The sequence below is a fragment of the Rutilus rutilus genome, assembly GCF_951802725.1.
Source record: "Rutilus rutilus genome assembly, chromosome: 10".
NCBI lineage: Eukaryota > Metazoa > Chordata > Actinopteri > Cypriniformes > Leuciscidae > Rutilus > Rutilus rutilus.
The window spans coordinates 20,203,484-20,220,257 of NC_140215.1; the positions used below are offsets into that span (position 1 = coordinate 20,203,484).

The window sequence follows — 16,774 nt, forward strand, 5'->3', positions numbered from 1 at the left end:
TTAATCAATAGGCGTACGTGCCAGTAAAATTAAGCACGACAGGAGAATAATAATTTACTGTCATTTGTGTTACTACCTAGATGATTTTGACTAGCCATTTTAACTTCAGAACAGTTGTGTATGGTTAAGTTCTAACGGTTATAATCAGCTGGTTAGAAAAGTCCATTAAGACTGTTATTATTAGGAGTGTTACTATTCTTGACCCTATAGGCAACAAAATGTAATTTTGTAACAAAATAATTGTTTCGTTTTTTTTAAAACAAATGTAATTTTACTCAGTTTATTAATGTTTTTACTCCACATTTGGACATTTTTACATAAAAAAAAAAAAAATGTAAATAGGTTTTTATGTAAAATTCACCTTATAAAAGACCCACATTTTTAAATTTCATTCATGGGGATAACATGGATAATTTTACATGGTTTAGTGTAAGACTTTTTGCCTATATTTTGGAAAATGCAGTTTTAAAAGTAAAAAAATAAAATTTAAATAAAAATCACTTTAACCAGTAGATGGCTGCAGAGCTCTAAAAGTACTAAAAGTTTAAAACTAAAAAACATCTTTTCACAAGTTTTTCCAGTTAGATTCATATCTACATATTCTGAAATCACAATTATAACAATAAAAGTTACTTTTTGTCAAAGTTTAGCAGTTTTTTTCAATAATGTTACATTATAATTAGAATCAAACCTGATCAGGATGTTACAAAGAGAAAAGTTGAGTAAAGAGTCTTTAGAGTTTATCATTTATTTCAAACATCTATTTTTCATATAATTCTACAAATTTAAAGTGTGCCACTTAATTTCTGTCAATGTGTGTTCTGTGTTGTATCTAATTTTGAGGATGAATTTTGTCCATTGACAAAATTCATTTGATTCTAATCATAATATAACATTTATTTTTTCAGTACAAAAAATGCCTAAACTTTTGACAGAAAGTAACTTTTATTGTTATAATTGTGATTTCATAATATGTAGATATGAATACAACTGGAAAAACTTGTGAAAAGATGTCTTTCAGTTAGTCAGATAGTAATAGCAAATAGTGGAGCTCTGCAGCCATCTACTGGTTTAAGTGATAATTTGTTACTTTTAATGTAGGCTAAATTATATTTGTGATCTAAATGTTTTGTTTGTTTGTTTGTTTTGTTTTTATTAGCTTATTAATAGAACTTTATAAATGTACTATATGGCCAGCCGTCGGGAATCGGGATCATTTGATGACGCAAGACGTAAGAATCGCTAAATTGTTTTTGACCGAATCTTTGAAACTATTCAAAAGAACCGATTCACATAATTGCCCAAATTTTTCTGAATGGTTTCATGCATATAGTCGTGCTAATAGTGTCCTATGTGAACATGTTCTGCATTTATTTTCCCAGGATTTTGTTTTCTTTTCTTGAAAATCGTATTTGAATGTGCGGTAACTATAGTTGCCGGTGAGAAAATATGTTGTATGCACCCCTTCAATGTCAAATATGAATAGGAGGAGAACATTTGGCATCTATCTCTCATCTATAAATAACTGCTTTCAACAGATCAATCTTCATTCATAAACAAATTTATTATGTATAAAAGTCATTTGATGCGAACCCAAAAAAGCTGCATCTAGTTTATAATCTCTTGAATATGAAAACACAACAAACAACAAATCCATTTGTCTTAACCCTTGTGCGTTGTTCGGGGTCTTTTTGACCCACATTTCTAACTTTCATTCATGTGTATAACATGGATAATTTGACATGGTTTAGTGTATGATTTTTGCCCGTCTTTTGGAAAATGCAGTTTTAAGGAAATTAATTTATGCCTTTTAAGAATGCATAAAAAGTATTTAATTAATTCATTAATCGATTAAAATAAGAAGTTCATTAATAAGAGCATGCATTGTAATCACACTTAATTTAATTCCTATATGTCTTAGCAGATGGACAGCTGCTTACAAGGCAAAATAAACAGTAGTGAGTTAGATCATGTCACATCTTAAGCTCTGTCTTGCGCCATTGTACAAACAGACAAATGGTATGCATTAGCTGTCGGTTTGCTAAGTGAAATCAATACTTCACTAAAACAGTCATTAGCAGACCACAGTGCAAAATATATGTTGATGGAACTAGCCATTAACTTCTTTGCATGTATGCATAAATTGCTTATAGTGTTCTTCTCTATTGCATTAGTCAGTTATAGCCTATAGCATGAAGTTAGCTGGAAATAAACTGGTTGTGTTGACTGCAGGGTTATTTACAGGGAAGGAGGTGGGTTCAAAGGTTAAGTGTCTTTCTAGAGCAGGGGGGGGGGGGGAGGAATGTTGCCACAGTGACCTAACATCCGATCACCCTCAGCTGGATCATCACCGTTTACAGTTTCTGGATGAAATTTTTCAACACTAAACTGTGCAATTTTTTGTGTCTCAGTGTAAAAATATGATAGTATAGATGCACGGTGTTGTGCAAACATAAATGGGTTTGGATGAATAATTGAGGCTGTGGATGTTTTGACATAAGTGCAAGATATAGTATCACACATGCTACTCACCCATCCATACAAAGCTATTAAATAATCATAGATGGGAGGCCTACAGCATGACCATATGAGCAGACACACATTAGCTAACCATCTGAAGTCCTGATGAAAGGACAGCGCAGCCCCCGGGACAGCAAGAGGCCTTTAACTGAATAGAGGCTGATCGATACAGAATAGAGTTTCAGATTCACTGCACTAACCCATCATCCAAAATGGGCTTTATATTTCTCACATTTTGAACTTTATATTCATTAAAAATTCTGAAAAAAAGTATCATGGTTTCCACTAAAATATTAAGCAGCTCTACTGTTTTCAGCATTGAAAATATGCAATGTCTCGGCAGTTTCAATGAACCGAACAAAACGTGACTACTCTGTATACGTGACTACTCAAATAGCTAGTATGTGGCAGAAGAAAAAGCAGAACACAGGAGTGCAAGTGAAGCAGAATGAACAGTTTATTGTACCCAGTACAGATTATAAACTCAGCAGTGTAAGGTACACATTGTGAGGGGACAAGGTTAAGCCTGTACAAGTGCAGACAGCCCTTCTATGGTGGATGTTGAGACAAGCCCCTCGTTCCATGAGAAAACGGTTATTTTATAAGCTGCACCTCTCATTTAAAGGCACTGCTCTCGAACCCACCAGGAAAGGGTGTCCGGTAACCACTGGTGTGCAGTCACTGCAACACAGGGATCCATTCAAAACATACATAGAGTATCTGTTACAGGCAGAACTATACAGCTTATACAATAAAATCAAATAAATGCAGACTTTGCAAAAATATATAAGTTCATCTTTCCAAAGAAAAAAAAAAAAAGAAGAGAGAGAGAGAGAGAGAGAGAGAGAGAGAGAGAGAGAGAGAGAGAGAGAGAGAGAGAGAGAGAGAGAGAGAGAGAGAGAGAGACAAATGCAGAGAACTCCACAATTTCTTCTTTGTCCAGCATAAAGCGATATGTTAGTGGACAGCTGATCATTGAATATGTCATGCAAAAGGTAGCAGTGGTCTTTCGTCAACTTGAGATTGGCAATGAGTAGCTGACCAGGAAAATTTATTTTTCTTGTACCTTATTGCATGCAAGGCCCTGCTTTCCTGGTGCATTAAAATAAAGAACGATGCCAAAAAAAACAAAAAACAAAAAAAAAGAGGCTGAATGTTTTTGACCTTTACTTGCTCTAAGTCTAAAGCATGGAGAAGTTCTGACTAGTGCATCCCTTTTGAAAGTAAGAAAATTATATGAACCAATTCAAATTTTGGCTTTTTGGGGAGTGTAAAATTAAATATTCAACAGGCATACAGAAATACATTTAAAAAGGGTTAACAGTCTTGTGAAGCTGACTAAATATACTTAAGAGTGCCTCTGGTTTTACTTCACATCAACAACCCCTGGGTTAACCAGCAAGAAAAAAAAAAAAAGTTTTTATAAAACTAACACTTGACAAAGGATTCAGAACAAAACCAATGATACAAAAAGAACATGTTCAGTATTCCTCAGCATAATTAAAGCGGTCCACATTAGTTCAACAAAAGTGTATAAAAGCCAGCTTTCTAAAGAGTCTAAAGAAACAAATGGGTCATTTTTTTTATTTACCTCCTTGCAAAACAAAGCCCTTTTGACTTCTTGTCTACATGGTTTGGAGGTAAAACAAAATAAATGGAGACCAAAAAGGCAACTATTAAATAGTGCTGCATTTAAGGGTTTTTCTGTGAGGATGTCTCTAAATAATTTGTTACCAATTTTTCGTTTTTTTTTAAAAAGCAGATTGTCAAAAACAGAATTGCTACAATTCTCGCAGTGAGATCCGTCAGTCTTTCGGCGCCGGGCAGCTCCAGCTCAACCTCTTCATCTCTGCGGCAGAGACCGTTTGCCACGAGGAAGGTTTAAGCGTGGGAAACCAACTCTCCTCACCTCCTTGACACCTCCTCGTGGGCTGACGCCAGGGAAAACGTGGCTCGCAGATTTCTCCTCGTTCTTTTTTAATGATTGGGAGGGTTAATCTGGAAGTGGGCAACAGTTCAAAAGGAGTCGAGGCAAGAGGGACAGATGTGTTTCAGTCAGATCAACAGTTCATGCTCAGTACACATAAGCGTCAGGGAAAGGCATCCCAGCAACACACTGCTCGCCACCGTCTACCAAGTACGAAGCCCCCTCGTCATAGTGCGCCAACGGAAGAGTGTCGTCGTCCACTCCGGGCAAGCCGTCGGGGTCTGCTTTAAGGTTGGGCCTTTGGTTGTCTGGGAAGGCCATGGAGAAGAGGGCCTCGGGATCACACACAAATTTGTACACATACCTCTCACCAGCAACCTGAAGAAAGAAATGAGGCATTAGATTATCAAAAAACAAAACAAAACAAAAACTTGGAAAATTGGAGCAACTATTGTCATTATGAGTAAAGCATAAAGTAAAAGAAATGTGAACCTGCCTTTACCTTCTGCATGATTCCCTTCTCATAATAGTAACGAAGTGAGCGACTCAGCTTGTCGTAGTTCATGGCCGGTCTGTTCTTTTGGATGCCCCAGCGTCGGGCCACCTGAAAACACAGACGAGGATTATTTCATTAGCCAAGCTTTATTTAGTTGCCAGTTTAATTTGGATAGCAATTTAATGTGCACAACCAAAACTGGAATGGAATCAAAAACAGTTTATGAATAAAGCGGTGTCACTTGCAGGGAAATTGACAAAATAAAAATGGAAGTTGTATCCACCGGGAAAGCCAATGCTTCGTGTCATAAATTACTTGCGATTTAGAAAGGTCAAACGCTCGACAAAATTCAAGTTTGCTAACAATCCGTGGCAGATGCCTTTTGTCTGTGAGCAACAGTGTGTCATAGTTCTGGGAGCCAATAATCTCAGTCACATGACTTTCTGGATAAAATAATATGATATGCATGTAAAAATGAATTTTCCTTAATGAAATGTCTAAATGTCTTATTAAAAAGGAGTAATTCACCACCGGCAAGATGGGTTTTTAATAAAACTTAGCTGTCTACGCAGCAGAAAGGCAAAAATTGTTTTAGGGGATACAAAGATGTACCGTACACTGTAAAATATGTATTTTCTTCATAAATAATGAAAACTAATGAAGTACGCTTTAAAAGAAAATACTATTTTAGTCAATCTACTAAATGTACTAGCAATTTCTGAGTGAAAACTGGTTCAAAGTACACAGATTTTTTTTTTTTCAGTGTACAATCTGTAGTTTTAATGAAAGCCCTAGAGCTGTCAAATAAACCAGAAGATCTGGGTGCAGGTAAGAAAAAGAGAAAGAGTAAGCATTGTTCATTTACATTGACTACCAACATTGTAACAATTCAAAGCTGATTGAAAAATCGACAAATCCACCTTAAGTAAGAATTTTAATTTTCATCTTAATGTGTTTCTATTAGCATTTTTTGTGCGATATTCCAAAATCCACACAAAATTACATGAATGGAAACCCAGCTACCAAAAAATATGGCTATGGTGTATGTGCTTGAAACAAAAAATATTGAATTTAGGTGCTGACCTCTTCTGGCTCAATAAGTTTGAACTCCATTCCACGTCCTGTCCAGGCTATAAAATGACCATTGGCAGGATCATCCAACAGCGTAACCAGAAACTGCCAAAGCTGGAGGGAGCCACGACGTTGGTATGGTGGGCCGTCCCGATAAACAGAGGGCTCTTGCTTTACCTTCCCTGTCAGGAACAAGAATGATGAGGATTAGAGTTTGCCACAGTGGCGTGAGCAAGCAGACGAGAAATTCCAAAACACATGCTGCTAATGTGGACGCAGTGTTCATTTCTCACCGCCATACTACAAGGGGGGGCCTAAGTGATTTTTAACAAAAAAAAAAGACTGAACATTCGAAAACTACTGAGATGGCTTGACCATTAACTTGTCTTTCAATTAAAACTATAGATAACCCATGGTGAAATCTTGGTGAAAAGCTTGAATACCTTCAAGTCTCTCGGGAACCACGCAGGTGTCGTCGAAATACAACTGTTGATCTCGGTCAAATGAGAAGTCTACAGGCAGAGGGAGGAAACAAAGATACTGTAAGATTAAAAAAGGGAGAAGATAATTTTAGCAAGCCAAAGCTGCATTGAGGTGATGTATGCGATAATGGCGAGGTCACTTACTCTCATGGTTTTGGTAGAAGCTTGCTGCTCTCCCAAATGAAGACTGACACTTAGGCACTTCTGCAAAACAACATGAAAAATGGGCCCATTAAAAAGGAGAAATTACCAATCATAAATGAGTCAGAAGGTCATTTAAATGAATAAAAGAAATACTACAAAATTGTCTTTGTTGATAAAATGAATAATGTTAACTGTTCCCAGGGTTATTATGGTTGAGTAAAACCATACAAACGTTGATTAAAATATATGTATATATAAAATGAATTGATTTATTTCAGCTAGTGTTTCCAAAGCAATATTTTCATTTAGTTTAACTTTTTGAACTAAAAGAAAACAGATAGGATTTCAAAATAATAATAAAAACTATAATAGTATCTCAAGGATACTAAAAATAACACTGTCTATTCCTTAATTAGAAATAGAGATTTAAAGAGTGACATGAACTTCTGGATTTGGCATCTGAACAGAGGTTTTGAGGGAGCCCTGAAAGCGTAAGACGATGAAAAATAGTGATTCGGATGGAACAGCTGGGCCGTGAATGTCCAGTCTTGCACATCTGTTAGTGCTGGCTAAGCTCATATCAACACACCAAAGATACACGCAGCATTAGCAATGAGTCCACTGAGTCACCAAATAGGATTAGCCACTGTGACGAGATACTGGACCATGACAATCAAGTTTTATCTGTCCTTGTGTGTCCTGGTGATTGGGCAGGCCACTCTGCCCCTTTGCTGTCTTACTTTGAGTATGTGATCCTCATTGATTGCATCAGATGCATCATCTGTCAGGCTGCTGTACAGATGAAAAGACTCAGTTCAGCCGCCCCCATGCAAATGTAATATGTGACGTACACATTTACAAGAAAAGACGGTAAGAGGATTTGGAATTACATCACTAACCTGCAAACATAAACCTAGAGGGATATTATAACACTAGAAGAATGTACAAGACTGAATGTATGGATCTCAAACAGGAAGATGAGCTAAGCTGAGGGGTTTTGGACAATAGGATGCATGAGATTCGAGTTTCAGTGCTTAGGACTAAATAACCTTGTTAAATGACACGTTCAACTTTGATTTATTTGTTAATAGGGCTGTCAATTTATTGAACATGTTCAAATTTATTAGTTACAGGTTAATTTATTATTAAAATGAATCAGAATTAATTCCATGTCAATATTTCCTGATATAATTAAAAAATTTCCTGAAATATACATTTATACAGCATTATAAAAACAAAAAAAAATTATTATAAATATTTTTCTTACAGAACTTACGAACAGGTCAAAGGCTTTACCATGTTAATTTGACAGCCCTGTTTATTAATTATGCTGCACTTAAGAAATGTCTAAGTATGAGCAGCACTGCCTTCTCTGAATGTCTCTTTGAATGTAATGGTTCAAGGTGTGCATGTGTGCATGCTTTTGTTCGTATACACCTCACTAAACAACGCTAAAAGTCACAGGCCCGTGCAAGCACACAAAACCCATTCCATGCCCTCACCCAGAGAGCTCTCATGAAGCCCAGCCAGATTGTGAACACCCAAAAACATTTCTAAGAAATGGGACAGTCCTCACCAGAGTCAAAGCAGAAGTCTCGTGGCTCTTGCTTGATGGCCATTGGGTGGAAGGCAGCCTGGGATGGGCCCATGTTGGGAACACCTTGCTCAGCGTAGCGGGGGTCTAGAAGCTCCTGTTTGAAGCCCTGAGGAGGCACAGGAACCAGAGGCTCTGACATTTGCCGATGGTAAGGTGGCCTTCCATCTCTTGGTGAAGTGCTGGGGACCTGTGGCATGAAGTTGGGTCTTCCCTGGGTGTCAGAAGGTGGGAATGGAAGACAAGGCTCTGAAAGTTGCCGCTGAAACCTGCAAGATAACAGCAAAAAATACAAATGTTTTGGTAATGTGAGACAGGATAAGGAGCAGCTTAGCACTAGCACTGTAGAGTCTTCTTCTACTGGCTTTAAATGATGTGCCACACATTCTCTGGTAAGCTCCCAGGAATTCAGCTACAGGTGGCAGGACGGGATGCCAGCCAATCTGTTCTCACGGGGGTCATATTATTATACCACCCCAGCTGTGATGTACACCACTTTTTTTGACATCAAAGTGAGCATTGCTGAAAGGTCATCTGTCACATAGCATTAATCCAATATAATAAAATACAATTCTAATAATAATATAATATAATATATAATTATATAAACAACCAATATATACACACTACCAGAAGTCAGGGGTCAGCAAGATGTTTTTTTTGTTGTTGAAAAATGTGTACTTTTCTTCAACAAGAATGCCAAGTGACAGTAAGGACATTTATAAATGTTACAAAATATATAAAATATTATGTTTCAAATAAACATAAAAAAAAATATATATATATTAAAAGATAAGTTATTTTAAATTGTAATATTTCACAATATTAAAATTTTTACTGTATTTTTCATCAAATAAATGCAATCTTGGAGAGAATATAAACTTCTTTTAAAAACATTTAAAAAATCTTACCCACCCCAATCGAACACTAATATAACACATCCCAATTTATGTATATTGTAGTGCTCATACATACTAACAGTAAGATATAAAGTATTCCATATAGTAAATAGAATACACAAGTTCACTGAAGTTCTAAAACCATATATAAAGACTGACCTAGGTTCATTATTGAAGTGAGGTTCACGGTTTAGGGGTGGACAGGGCACTGCAAAAGGTGGGCTCTGGCTGTGGTGAGGGAGTGTCGTCTGGCTAGGCGAGGTCTTGGTCATTGAAGGCTGCCCATGAAGGAGACGCTGTCCTAATGTTGTGTTGGAGACAGGAGGAGGACTCTGTTCATGCAGCGGACGTGTCCCCAGAGTGTTGGCGGAGCCACATGGCGAAACTGGTGTTGAGGGAGGAGTCAATGGCTTAAACCCAGCTGTGGGCTTCCTTTCATAGGCACTGTATTGAGGAAAATGAGAACAGTCAGTCATCACACTCAACATGTTGACAAGAAGGTCTTGATGCTGAGCTGGATATAAGAAAGTACCTGTAGCTATAAAGGCACTTCTCTCCATACGGCATGGGACTTCTATCCTGGCTACAGGGGGAGAGCTCTTTGGAGGGACTCAGTTCCCGTTTGATCTTTGCCAGTGGCGGACCATGAAACATCACTGTGGGAGGAAAAAAGCAGAAGGAGATGTTTCTAATCGAACACATCAACAAAAGTGCAGTGAAACGCTTCAGAAGGAGATTCTTCTCCACCATTAAACTCCCATATTTCACGGGTAATGACAATCGACTGTGAAGCATAAAAGCTCTTTGTTCTGCCTATCAGTATCACGGTGCAGAACAACACATGCAATCAAAGCACTCCACTCTGATTTCCATCATAGCCAAGTCAATACTCATGAATCAGTGTGGTCGTAATTCAATGATTGTGAATGATTTTCCTCCCCGCACTGTAACCATTAGCCCCTGGATCTCTGCATCAAGCTCTCATATCCGGCGCCACATAATGGCCAACGCAACTGGATCCACACGAGTCGAGCCAGATAAATCACCCAGACTGTACTGGGCTTAAGAGATGCTCAGTAGGCACGTGAAAGCTCAAAAGCATGCGTTAAAGGGTTTGTTCGCCCAAAAATGACCATATCATGTGTGCTCTGTGCATTGATCATCTGTGAATAAAAGCCTAAATTAAACCTGTTCATCGTTTAAAAGTGATTGTGTAGCTTCAGCGCTTTTGTGATGTCTTTATGAACTTTTTAAAGCATCAAAGTTTTTGGACGAGTTTGGAACGACAATTTTTAATTTGGGGCGAAGGTGCATGCACTCTTTCACATAAACTAAAGTGAGATTTTCTGCTCTGTGGACATTGGGGTTTTTGCAAGAGAAGAGGCCACTCCCCATTGATATGGTACTGGGATAGTGTAGGAGGGCACGGGGTGCCATGTGACGTCCAGATGACCCGTTGATACTGAAATGACTAAAAAAAGCTTGCACGTGAAGAAACCCATGGCTTACGTTCAAAAAGTGCCTCATTTTATAAACAGCATGCCACAAACGTTCATAACAATCTTCTGCTTTTCAGTAACGCCACGCTGACATGCAAAACTGGACCAAAACGCATGCCCTGGTACACACCCTGTCTCCCAGCCTCAACATCAGACGAAAACAAAAACAAACTTCAGTGACAAAACGGGGGGGAAAATAACATAAAATGCTCCACCAAGCATTCCTCAAGTATTTCCTTTGGCTTTGATTCCTGTGGCCAGGCTCTAACAAATTGGGTGCGTTTGGACAGAGAACCCTCAATGAAATGAGATGAGATTCAGTAGCTGTGGATTCAATGGGTTTAGGTAGGCAGTGAGGGGAAGCCTTTTCCTCTCACCCTTCCCGTTGGAATCCGGTCCATTCCAGAGGCTGAACAGAGTGCATGAAAGTGTGAAATCTGATTATGAGCTTGGATCATGTGATGCTGATACCAATCGGCTGATTTGACTGAAAAAATAGGTAGTTGCGGGGGTTCTCGCTGAGAGGATTCAGGCAAGAATGAAAAGAGGAAAGACAATTTAAGTCCTAATAAATCAAAGCACTATTGGGTTGAGTGTAATACTAGTGAGTCTGACCAAGTTAAAGAGCAAATCAATTTCTTTAAAAATTATCGCATGCTAAAATATCTAATATAAACTATATAATGAGCTTCATTTGTGAGGCTGACTGTTGGCATCTTCAACAAATCAAATCAACAAGAGTGTCTGGCCACTCAGTACCATCCTTAGTCTAAGATCTCCTTTGTTTCCCATGAAACTTTGGCTTTAAATTTGAGCAAGAGATGAATAATAAATAGCTTCAAGAGTTCAGCCTCTGCCGTTTTCCCTAGCCATTTCTGGACGGCATCCAAAGTACACTGCCAAGGAGAATAAATAATACATCTCAAGGTACTCACAGCTCTCCGACTGGAAATCTGGGACAAACTGTTCGTCATCGGGCACCTGAGCTGTGGAGAGAGATTGGAGAGCATTAAGGAGTCGCAAACAATGCTCCCTGCTGATAAACATTCGGCAGATCAATGTCAACATTTATCGCTATTTTTCTGTTCCTCAAAAAATGAACACGACCTTAGTGCCAACTTTTTGGACACTGCCGCAAAGCTGGTGCAACAGACCAAATTAAATGGCTACCGTGTCATGAAAGTCCACAGGAGCTGGGACAAAGTGTAACACTTAGAAATGATATTATAAGAAATGTTCACGAGTCTGAAATATAAATGTCAGCTGCATGACAAAGCACAAGTGACATGCATGAAAATTAATAGGCTACAAACCTTCTGCGATCCAGATCTCCTGCAGCTGGCTGAGGTCCTGGAAAAGTTCTGCGGATGACAGGCAAACCCAAGACAGTCAGAGAGCTCGAAAACCCACTACGATCCAAGTATTTGATAAATGAAAGGCAGCCTTCAACAATCACAGCATCGATCAAACTACTTTGAGCACATATACTTCTGCTCTCTCACTGTTAATGTATCTCCATAATCTGATCCATCTGCTAAACATGCATTAGTCATGTTCATTAGGTTGAAATTACCCTCTGTGTCCTGAGCGAGTTCAGTCTCCACTAATTTTCTTTTTCTCTCATTAACTGGTCGGATATACGGTTCCTCCACTTGCAATGACTTCTGCTGTGGAAAAATACTTTGGTCAGTGTTGACTAATTTAATTTAGATTTTTTTTAGACATGCAGAAATATACTTACATTAGGTGGGACCATAAATGGTACTTGCTGGTCATAAAATCCATCCATTTCACCTGGGTCTTCAAGAAGGCTCCCAGAAAAGGGTCTTCGCTTAAAAGCGATTGTTATATTGACCTCTTTGGGTCTGTTTTCTCTAAGAAAAAAAAAAGAAAAAAAGAAAAAAAGATTAGTCATTCAATAGATCTATACTGGACAGTCAAGTGTGTCCCACATCAAAACACCAAGCCCTGCAAACAGGCTGACAAAACCCTCAGATTCATCCTCCCCCTTCTCTGTCTGTTAGCCATCACAACATCCCTCCGTATGTGTAAAGACACACACACAGAGAGAGAGAGAGAGAGAGAGAGAGAGAGAGAGAGAGAGAGAGAGAGAGAGAGAGAGAGAGAGAGAGAGAGAGAGAGAGAGAGAGAGAGAGAGAGAGAGAGAGAGAGAGAGAGAGAGAGAGATCTACGTAATGCAATCTGCAGTAGAGATGAATGTAAACCTTACATAAGCAAAGCTAACCATCTGTGCCCATGATTAGACTATGAAAAGAGTGATGAGCATATTAAGATAAATTTAGGAAAATGGAAACCATACATTTCATGATATATTGATATTCCAGTTATATTACTAGTCCATGAATAAACATTTTAAAACTAAATTGTTGGCCAAGCTTCTATTCTGAGGAACACTGGATAGTGGATACTAACTTAAGTGTATCAACTGCACACTTGGGAGGGGCAACTGTAAGGACTATGCCAACTTTTACTGTGATGCTTCACCACAAAACAACTCTTTCTTACTTAATAGCCTACTATTTATTATAGAGAATAATAAACATAGAACTATACATATATATATATACATATATAAAACGTATTCATTTAAAGTGTTAAGCATTCATGTATATATTAAAAGAAAACAATATACATAAGTATCATGATTAACAACAATATATTTTGTTTTATCATACATTCGTTTTATTATTTTATTATGCCAACCTTTCATGACTCAACACAGCAACAATTGTTTACTTAATAGTTGACATACATACGACAAGATTTTTCTTTAGTTTTTTACTCTGCATTTATTTGTATTAATTATAAGTATTAAATATATTATTTAATATCGACATGTTCACCTAGAATTAAATGTTAATAGATGAGAAATTATGGAAGTCTAACTAAAATATAAAAAATTCTGACAATTATCTGCTAACGACCATGAGAGATAAACGTACGGAAAACTTCCGCGGATAATACGAGTTCAGTCATAAGTAAGTTACAGTTTACATGCACAACGAAATAGCTCGCACTTTCCCTCGTTCACTATACTTAAAACCGCACTTTTCTTATTCCAAAAATGCATAAAAAATGAAAAATAGATTAGTAGAAATAACTCAAAAACACAGAAAATGAAATGACCAGCAACGTAAATCAGCAGAAAACAATTGTTTTCATTCTCTCTCTCTCTCTCTCTCATTTTCTTCTTTTTTAAAAAAAAGAATACACTTTTCAAATACTTTACACACTTTGAGTATTATTATGGGGGAAATAGCCGAAATATACCCTTAAATTAAGTGCTTAAAGCAAATCTATAATTGAGCAGGGGTGAGGACCTCCTCCCACTCGGAGCCCCCTGACGGCCTCTTGTTTTTCTCAATGAAGTGTAACTCGATCCGTGAGGGGGGGAAAGAACGAGAGACCTCCATTCACAAAACCATACAGTGTTCAGGCTGCACCGACCTCACCTATAAATGTCAGGTTAGTGCACTAATGCGGACCATACAAGCTTCTGTAACAACAGCAACTGCGCAAAATATGATAGAAAAAACTTCGTGCATTAAAATGGTTGCCAAAGTGTATAAGCCCTCTCTTGGAGAAAATGGCGTTCGCTTTCCCCCAAGGCGAGATAGCTGCATTTGCCGTTGGAATCCTACGATTAAACTTACGCGCTGCGGAGAAACAACCGCTTTCATACAGATATCAGTGCACGCCGTGCAAATATTTGAAGAATGAGGGTTAAACTCACCCTATAGATGACGGCTCGCAATGGACTCAAAAACCACGGTTTCAGGTTGTAATCCCAAAAGGATGCCGTCCGCTCGCACTGATCAATACATGCGCTCTCTCCAACACTCAAAACTTGAATGAGGTTTTTGTAAATGGACTGCTCGGTTTTCCCTTGGGCTCGAGAGGCATTTAGCTCTGGAAGCCCATTGGCTCCGAGGGCACGTCATTCACATTTATAAACCAATGGTTTGCGAGAATGACTTGGAATATGTATAAGCGCTGAACGACCAATCGAAGCCCCGTCAGTCCTATTTTTATGAATGGCTGAGTTTCATTCACTTTCAAGATTTTTCCTCGCACGTTTCCTGAGGCTCTTAAAGGGCCAGAGACCAATAAGTAGAATCGCCAGAAAAACACATCAGAGAAGTTGGAGGACAGTTAAAATGAGGTAAACAAATGCAACAGTCAATGGTTATTTCATGTCTCAAACTTTCCAAATAACTCATAAAACGAGTGTAAAACACTGATTAATTTGGCATTCGGAATTTCATATACGATTTTAGAACATTCCTTTTCAGTTTATGAATAAAATAATACTTGTGGCAAACAGAAGAGACTTAGGCCTACATTCATTTTTCTACGAAATAAATGTTCAAAAACTGAATTAACATTTTAAAATTGAAATGTAAAAATAGGTTTTCTCAAAACAATAAAAAGTCAGTTAAATACTTAACATTTTTATAATAATAATAATAAAAATAATAATAGAATATTGATTATAAGTTTATGATAAAAACAAAAGTTATTATAATTTATGTTGTTGAATAAAATATTAAAGTCTCTTCAAGTAGGCTAGTTAACAAAAGACGTTATTTTACTCAAAATAAAGTGCATTATTGTTATTATTATTATTTATTACCTGCTACAGTGGTATCACAATGAACTGCGCAATCTTGTGATGTGCAAGGGATTTACAATGTATTATTGTGGTCAAGGCCAGATGTCCTAGAATCTATATTTAACAAAGTGGTTTCTGTGAAAAAGAGAGGGAGAGAAATTCATGTGTCAAGTCTGAGTAGGATAATCTTTAAAATCCTTCTGGCTTTCGAGCAGAGCCCACTTTCACAGAAGGACAATGATAGCATGAAAGAGATGTGCATATGCAGTTACTGGTGTCATTGTTTCTCCTGCTTGACGCTGCTTGAGCTGCCAGGGTCTCCTTTTTATAGCACCTTTCACTAATGTGGTGGGTGGTGGGAGGAAGGGGGTGGCCAAGAGCATATTGTATTTTCATTCTGCTTCCTAAATCCAGAGCGGTGGTGACACTGGAATCAGTGGCACAGCAGCACACCTCTCTCTTTGATATGTTACATTTTTAACGGACGAATATTGAAGTGATCCGCTCTCACTCACTGTGATACGCAGAGAGGCTCAGCTCATCAGAAGGGCTTATTTGTGCCCATGACTGGGCCAGTGTGACAGTTCTGGCAGCCTGCCCCTCTCTGGAAATGTGGGCTAATCCATGGAAGGAGATGTACTGCACATGAAAATAGTGACAGAGAGAGCAGCAAATCTGATCCCTACACCTGCATCATATGTAACGGAGAAAAATCGAAAAGTTTAAACCTTAATCTTGTATGTGTGACCCACGTAATATGATTGGCGAGTCCTGAATAAAGGAATGCACTCTGTAAAATCTGCCTGACACAGGCAGTTAATAAAGTGGAATGAAGGATAACGCAGCCTTAGGCCACTGGTGCTCTCCCAAAGAGAGACATGATGGGACTTGATGACTATTAATAGTTCATGGAGAGATAATTCCTGCCTCATTATCTCCGCACATCCAAGAAGCGTAGGCTTCGTCCCAGCTCACAGCTTCTTGTTTTGTCATCTGCATTTTTCTTCTAACAGGGCTGTATTTACAATCACAGAGGCCACAGGGCTGCCTGACAAAAACAAACAGTCATATACAGCCTCACAGGGCATCCATCGGATACTGTAAATGGGGGCTGTGATGGTTAGTTTCTTCAGGTGTCTTGGAAATGTTGCCGCAGTTGGTCTGGATTTACTCTGTCTCAGTTTTTTCTGTTTCTTCATTATTATTATTTTTTTTCGATGATGGTGAGATCAGATCTCCGTGTGGAGCAGACCGGCTGGTGTCAGACTCCTTGTGCATACAAAAATTTCACTCGATTATTACAATTAATGGCAAAAGAAATGTTTTGAAATGAAAATCGATATTTCCTACTACAGCAAAAGAAATGAATAACCATTTTTTACTGTATTAGCACTGCACTGTATATTTTTCCATTAATAATCTATCAAATTAATTTCCCCTTTTTTTTCTTTAAAAGAGACACACACACAAAAAAACCTAGGTTACAGTCAGTCACTTACAATGGAAGCA

At 38.0% G+C, this 16,774-nt stretch overlaps 1 protein-coding gene across 4 annotated transcripts; it reads right to left on the minus strand.

Annotated features, from left to right (window-relative positions):
* Window positions 1-2,953: 2,953 nt before the first annotated feature.
* On the minus strand, window positions 2,954-14,693 carry etv5a (ETS variant transcription factor 5a). 4 transcript variants are annotated; one of them, XM_084422321.1, is made up of 13 exons: window positions 14,387-14,693; window positions 12,374-12,506; window positions 12,206-12,299; window positions 11,946-11,993; window positions 11,568-11,618; window positions 9,666-9,789; window positions 9,293-9,577; window positions 8,217-8,503; window positions 6,641-6,700; window positions 6,458-6,526; window positions 6,027-6,196; window positions 4,950-5,051; window positions 2,954-4,825 (listed from the first exon to the last, which is right to left on the minus strand). In XM_084422321.1, exons 2-13 carry the CDS (start codon window positions 12,419-12,421, stop codon window positions 4,595-4,597), a joined length of 1,569 nt encoding a protein of 522 aa, XP_084278447.1. In that variant the 5' UTR covers window positions 12,422-12,506; window positions 14,387-14,693; the 3' UTR covers window positions 2,954-4,594. The 4 variants fall into 4 exon arrangements, with proteins under 4 accessions (XP_084278447.1, XP_084278448.1, XP_084278446.1 ...); XM_084422322.1 differs by having other exon boundaries at window positions 12,206-12,296; window positions 14,387-14,572; XM_084422320.1 differs by having other exon boundaries at window positions 2,960-4,825; window positions 4,944-5,051; window positions 12,206-12,296; window positions 14,387-14,530.
* Between the last annotated feature and the right edge of the window lie 2,081 nt (window positions 14,694-16,774).